At 34.7% G+C, this 6,000-nt stretch overlaps 1 protein-coding gene across 1 annotated transcript; it reads left to right on the top strand.

Moving 5' to 3' along the window:
* The first annotated feature begins 3,185 nt into the window (after window positions 1-3,185).
* Window positions 3,186-5,862, top strand: LOC103702602 (agamous-like MADS-box protein MADS9). Its single transcript, XM_008785093.4, has 7 exons — window positions 3,186-3,559; window positions 3,656-3,722; window positions 4,127-4,188; window positions 4,291-4,390; window positions 4,486-4,515; window positions 4,625-4,669; window positions 5,438-5,862. Exons 1-7 carry the CDS (start codon window positions 3,372-3,374, stop codon window positions 5,576-5,578), a joined length of 633 nt encoding a protein of 210 aa, XP_008783315.1. The 5' UTR covers window positions 3,186-3,371; the 3' UTR covers window positions 5,579-5,862.
* The last annotated feature ends 138 nt before the right edge of the window (window positions 5,863-6,000 follow it).

Here is a 6,000-nt window from a genome sequence, read left to right as displayed (position 1 = left end):
GGTTTGTGTATGCTATATTACAAAAATATTTCTCAATTTAAATTAAATATTCCATTTTAATTCTATTTATTATTTTCATCAATTATGATTGTTTAGAAAAAAAAATCCTACCTCTTAAATAAAAGAAGGAAACTGGGAATCTAATACTAATTCTTGAAGGAAAGGGAGTTTTTGATGCCCTATTTCTCTCTTCGATTCAAATCCAAATAAATTCTAAATCCTATTCTTAAAACTAACAATACAAAAAAAAGGGAAAAGAAATATTTTCTTTACAATTTATGTATAATATGATTTTAAAATTTTATATTTGCTGAAAATGCATTCCATGCGCCCAATTGCTAGTATAATATATAAGGATAGGTGGGTTCACGTGGAGCCTCGACAATTCCTAAAGCATCACGCTGCCGGTGCCCATTTGGAAGCAGGGATTGCAGCAAGAGCTACAGCCTCCTAATCTTCTTCATCTTTTTTTTTTTTTTTTTTGGCAACATGTATAAGTGTAATCAACAAAATAAAAAAAAATCAGCAGAGAGAAGAAGTTGGCGCTTAGTTCTCCCAAAAAAATCTTTCAGCATAATGAGCTGCAAAAGAGGACACCTAGTCGGTCGCACTGTTCACCTTTCGGTAGACATGGGTGGCTCGAAAAGAGCCAGACCATCTCGCTAGTCTTAGTATGTCGTAGAGCAGCGACTACCAACCCCACATTTTTATGCCGACCTTGAAGCCACTCTTTCACCATAGTCGAGTCATCTTCAACGTGAATGCAGGCCGCACTAAGAACATATCTCGTATACGAGATGCCCTTCCATGCACCTCTATGATTAGCTCCAATGATAGAAGTGTCAAAGATCCGCCGATCTCCGGCCGCCACAAGTTTGGTGTTGTGGTCTCTGATATCAAAGCCCACGCCCCCGCTGCATCCTTCCTCAGCAACACTGTTGTCGAAGTTCACCTTAAGAAAACTAGAAGGTGGGGGCTCCTAGAAGATGAAAGCAACCCTGGTTGATAAAAAAGCTAAGTGGGAGTCCCAAAAATGGGCACAAACAGCAAGGTATTAATGTACCAAAAGGTAATCTTATAAGCACAGTGGCACTCTTCCTAAATAAACTTGCAAGAAAAGGTTGTTATCATATTCATATTTGCTTAGGGTTGCATGCGTGCGCACATAGGTTTTTTAGAGGAGCATTTGATGAATGGCAATGCTCCCTTCTCTTCAATCTTCACAACGATTTCAAAAGTGATGTATTTAGTTGTAACAATATATTTATGAAAGAAAACTTAGGTGCATCACCTTATTTCACTAGCTATTGGTTCTAAGCATTTGTATCCCCTGTAGTAATTTGTTAACCTGCTTGGTTGAGACTAGCAACAATCATGCAAATTGGTAATTTTATTTTTCCTAGAGAAGGATGGTGAATTCCTACACTATTTTTTCTACAATCAATAATAATAATAATAATATAATAATAATGACAGTAATTTACCGCCGCTCTTTCCTTCAATCAATTAGTGGACCACTTGAACTTATAATAGTTATTACTTATATCAAAATATTTTCCCAGTCATACTGGAAGTTAACAATCTCATTCACAATGTTTAGTGTTCTTCCCTTGTGTTTACTTTCACGTGAGAAGATGGTCAATGCTTGCACTTCCCTCTTCTTCCAGTAGTATCATATACTTCCCTTGAAGCTTAAAAACAAAATATGCGAAAACAAGTATATAATTTTAAATAATGATATAATATGTTATTTTCGCCTATTTGATTTTGTTGTGGTAATAAATTTACTTTATTGTACGTGTAAACATTTAATGCATCCTTCAGAATCGATCAGTGTAATCAGTTTCATAAATGACATTTGACGTGGTCCAAAACCGCATAGTAGAAAATATATATTAAGTAGAAGGTAAATATTACAACCCCTTTTAATTAAAAAAAATATTAGGCGAGCAACATTGCATAACAGCAGTACGCTGTTTTGTGTAAAGCTAAAAATGGATCGAATATAAATTGAATATCAATATATCTATATTTATATTTATTTTATTTAATAAATATAAATATAGATATGGAGGTTAGTCTCATGAAAAATTTATATTTATATTTATTTTAAATAAATATAGATATAAAATAGATATTGAAAGTATAGACATAAGTTGGATAATTAAATTGCATGGCGTATAAAAAAAAAATACTAAATGTAAGATAACTTAATAGCATGTTAATATGGTCATTTTTTTTAAAAAATTATATGCTACATAAAATTAAATAGAATTACAAATAAAATCGAATATATGGTAGGGTTGAAATCAGATCGGATATCCATAGTTATTTTATTTGACGAATATAGATACGGATATGAATGCTAGTCGAATGCAAAAATTCATATCAATATTTGTTTTAAATGAATACATATATAAATCAGATACTTAAAGTATAGATATAAATCAGATAATTAAATTTTATGGCTATAATCAAAGATATTACTAAGTAGATGAAAAATTAAGTTAATAGCACATTAATATGGTTATTATTTTTCTTAAAAGTTTATGAGTGCTATATAAAATTAAATAGTATTACATATAGAATTGAATTTTTTGATATGGATAGTATCTATTTATATTCATATTTTTTTTTTTTTACGGATATGAATATAGATACATGCATTAATTGGATGCTCAAATTTCTATCTATTTCCGAATCGAATAGATATTATTATATCTACTTTTGCTTCTAATATTCAGATACCCAATCGAATAGTTGTCTATTGATGTCCATATCTATTTTTTTATAAATATAAATATAAATATAAATATAAATATAAATATAGTTGAATGTGTAAATTTTTATTTATATTTAAATAAATTTGAATATAAAAATAGATCGATGGATTCCACTTTTATCCATAATTTTGTTATGCTTGTTTGCTGCATAACTTTTACTTATAATATTTAGTTACATATTAACTACATATTTATTTTGTCACGTTTATCACAGCATTCGAGTTCCGGTTCAGATGTAATCATTCCACAACGCATGGGCTTTTAAACAGCAGCATAAGCAAGCACGTTCCTTTCTGTCTCTCTCTTTTTTTTTTTTGGTTTAGATATCTCTTCTTTCGCGATCAAACTCGACTTGTACGAGTACACAACCCTCCATTTCCAGAGGACGGTTCTGAACCACCCCGAAAGCCATGTCCTCCCCTTCCCCAAGATGGAAGCCTCTTCCCTTCTCCTCTCCTCCCCTCCGCCTATATCTTTCTCCCCATCTCACCACCACCGCCTTCATCCATCCTTTCTCTCTTCTCCATCTTGCTCTCCTTCTTCGGTGTTCTCCGGTGAGGGAGGGGGGCGGCGGCGACGGCGACCAAAATGGGGCGAGGGAAGATTGAGATCAAGCGGATCGAGAACTCCACCAACCGGCAAGTAACCTTCTCCAAGCGGCGGAATGGGATCATCAAGAAGGCCAGGGAGATCAGCGTCCTCTGCGACTCCCAGGTCTCCGTCGTCATCTTCTCCAGCTCCGGCAAGATGTCCGAGTACTGCAGCTCCTCCGCCACGTAATACTCCCCCCACCCCTTTATCTCTCTCGGTCTCTTTCTCTTTCTCTACCTTTTCTTTTAACCATTTTGTCGTTATATTTGATGGGATTGAAGGCTGTCGCACATGCTGGAGAGGTACCAGCATAACTCCGGCAAGAAGCTTTGGGATGCCCGGCACGAGGTAGGTCTCGGATTTAACCCTATTGCTTGCTGTTTTTTATGTTCAGAAAAAAAAATCGTTTTTTTATGAATGGAAGTGATAAAAAAAGAGAAATTTTGCAACTTGGTGCCGAATCTGTGAATAGCCCTTGGGGAACCTGAGCCAAATGTGTTAGTTTCATGTATTGCTGAAACGAAGCGATAAGAGAATGTATATTTGAAAAGAAGAACCAATTTGATGAATGGAAGTGACAAAAAGGAGAAATTTTGCAACTGGCTTACGAACGTCTGGAAATTCCTCTCAGAAGCTTTATTCTTTTGTCTTTCTTCCTCTTGCGTTGTTATAAATTCATGTTTAGATGGAAAGAAGTGATAAAGAAGAGAACCATAGCTATTTGTTGATTAATTTCTGGGATTCTGTTACAGAATCTGAGTGCTGAGATCGACCGGATCAAGAAAGAGAACGACAACATGCAGATCGAGCTGAGGTTTATTTTGGAATACTGTTTTTTCATTTATTTTACCTCTTTCTGCTGTCTGATTTTGTTTTATTTGGTGTTTAATGGTGATTTCTGCCTGGTGATCGTTAGGCATTTGAAGGGTGAGGATCTGAACTCACTGCACCCAAAGGAACTCATTCCAATTGAAGATGCCCTCCAGAATGGTCTCATCGGAGTTCGGGATAAGCAGGTGTTTGTGTGTGTGTGTTTGATTTATCATGTAAATGCTGCGAGAGGTTCCTATGTGCACGGGACTGTTATTTATTAGTTATTTTATTGTCACAGATGGAGTACTTGAAGAAGCTCAAGAAAAATGTATGATTCAAGGACTGGATGAATCTGTTCTCTTATTTTGCCCAGTCTGTTATTTTCCTTTTAATAATTTAGATAAACTTCTATGGTTGTTTAAATTCATAATTTGCAGGAGAGATTGCTGGAAGAGGAGAACAAACATCTGACTTATCTATTGGTAATCCCTTAATCAGATGAGCTTTTTAAGTTTCAAATTATATGCAAAGGATTCACTTCTTATGCATGGACAACAAAACTGGATGCATCATGATAAACTGTGATATGTATTTAGTGATAATAAAGGGCTACTTTGAGTTTTTTTTACTTATTAGAAATTTGGCTCTCCACCTCTCCACTTTCGTGGCCAGGTACATACATACATACATAGATACATACATATGTATGTATGTACATTCGCAAATACATGCTTTTGTACATACATGTACATACATGCTTTCGTATATACATGTGCATACATACTTTTGTACATACATACATACATGCATACATACCTACATACATAAGTTACCTATTTACGTACATACCTATGTGAATGTATCTATGTACGTACCTACGAACGTACCTACGTACGTTTGTACATATGTATGTACGTACATACGTACATATTCTTAAACTGAATGACTATTTTAAAATTCTATCATTTCTTGCCCATGATTTGACTGTCTTAGAAAGTTTTAGATAATGGATGCATCAAGGTCATGTTTACATTTTAGCATGCATCATCTTTGTTTCCGTTGCATCTGCCTCCCTTACACTGCACATAACTTAGGTTGCTTCATGTAGTGAGATTACTCAGCAGTCAGAGTGTTAACATCATCTTGGTTACCATATCATGTATTGCAGTTACTGCTTATTGTGGATATTACTTGCAATTCAGCAGTCTTTCTCTTTTTCATAACTGAAATAATTATCTTTCTTTTCACAGCGCCACCAGGAATTGGCAATGGATGCAAATGTAAGGGAATTGGAGCTTGGATATCCCCCAAAAGATCGGGATTTTGCATCCCAGATGCCACTAGCCTTCCATGTGCAACCAATCCAGCCTAATTTGCAAGAGAACAATTAATATAAAAGTTCTCATTATGTTTAGTTGGTCTTCTCTTTTGGTGCTAAATTGTCTGCAGACATGTATTGTCTGTTAACTCTTGTATTTTTCTGCACTCTCTCTGTTTCCCCTCTGTTGAATCAGCAAAAGAACTCATTATGATGTGCTAATAGATGCCCGGTTTAGCTTTATTATACCCGGGAGGTTGTTATAGTATAATGATTTTCATGTGGTATTCATATTCATATTACAGACCTTAGCATCATTGTGCTGATATAGAACATTATGTATAAGACCTGTAATTAGGTTTTGGGTAATTTCACTATCTTATATGACATGTCTTATATTATATAATGTTTTCTCTGCCAATTTCTTGTTTACAAGTAGACGAGAATAATATTTCTATATCTGATATTTTGTTGATTGACGACTGCTTCAAAGTT

The sequence above is a fragment of the Phoenix dactylifera genome, chromosome 1 (assembly GCF_009389715.1).
Source record: "Phoenix dactylifera cultivar Barhee BC4 chromosome 1, palm_55x_up_171113_PBpolish2nd_filt_p, whole genome shotgun sequence".
NCBI classification, from domain to species: domain Eukaryota; kingdom Viridiplantae; phylum Streptophyta; class Magnoliopsida; order Arecales; family Arecaceae; genus Phoenix; species Phoenix dactylifera.
This window is presented reverse-complemented; position numbering and strand designations above follow the sequence as displayed.

Coding starts and splice junctions, on each gene's coding strand:
- LOC103702602 (XM_008785093.4), top strand. CDS start 3,372: ATGGGGCGAGGGAAGATTGAGATCAAGCGGATCGAGAACTCCACCAAC. Junction 3,560..3,655: donor TACTGCAGCTCCTCCGCCAC/GTAATACTCCCC, acceptor ATGGGATTGAAG/GCTGTCGCACATGCTGGAGA. Junction 4,189..4,290: donor AACATGCAGATCGAGCTGAG/GTTTATTTTGGA, acceptor GGTGATCGTTAG/GCATTTGAAGGGTGAGGATC.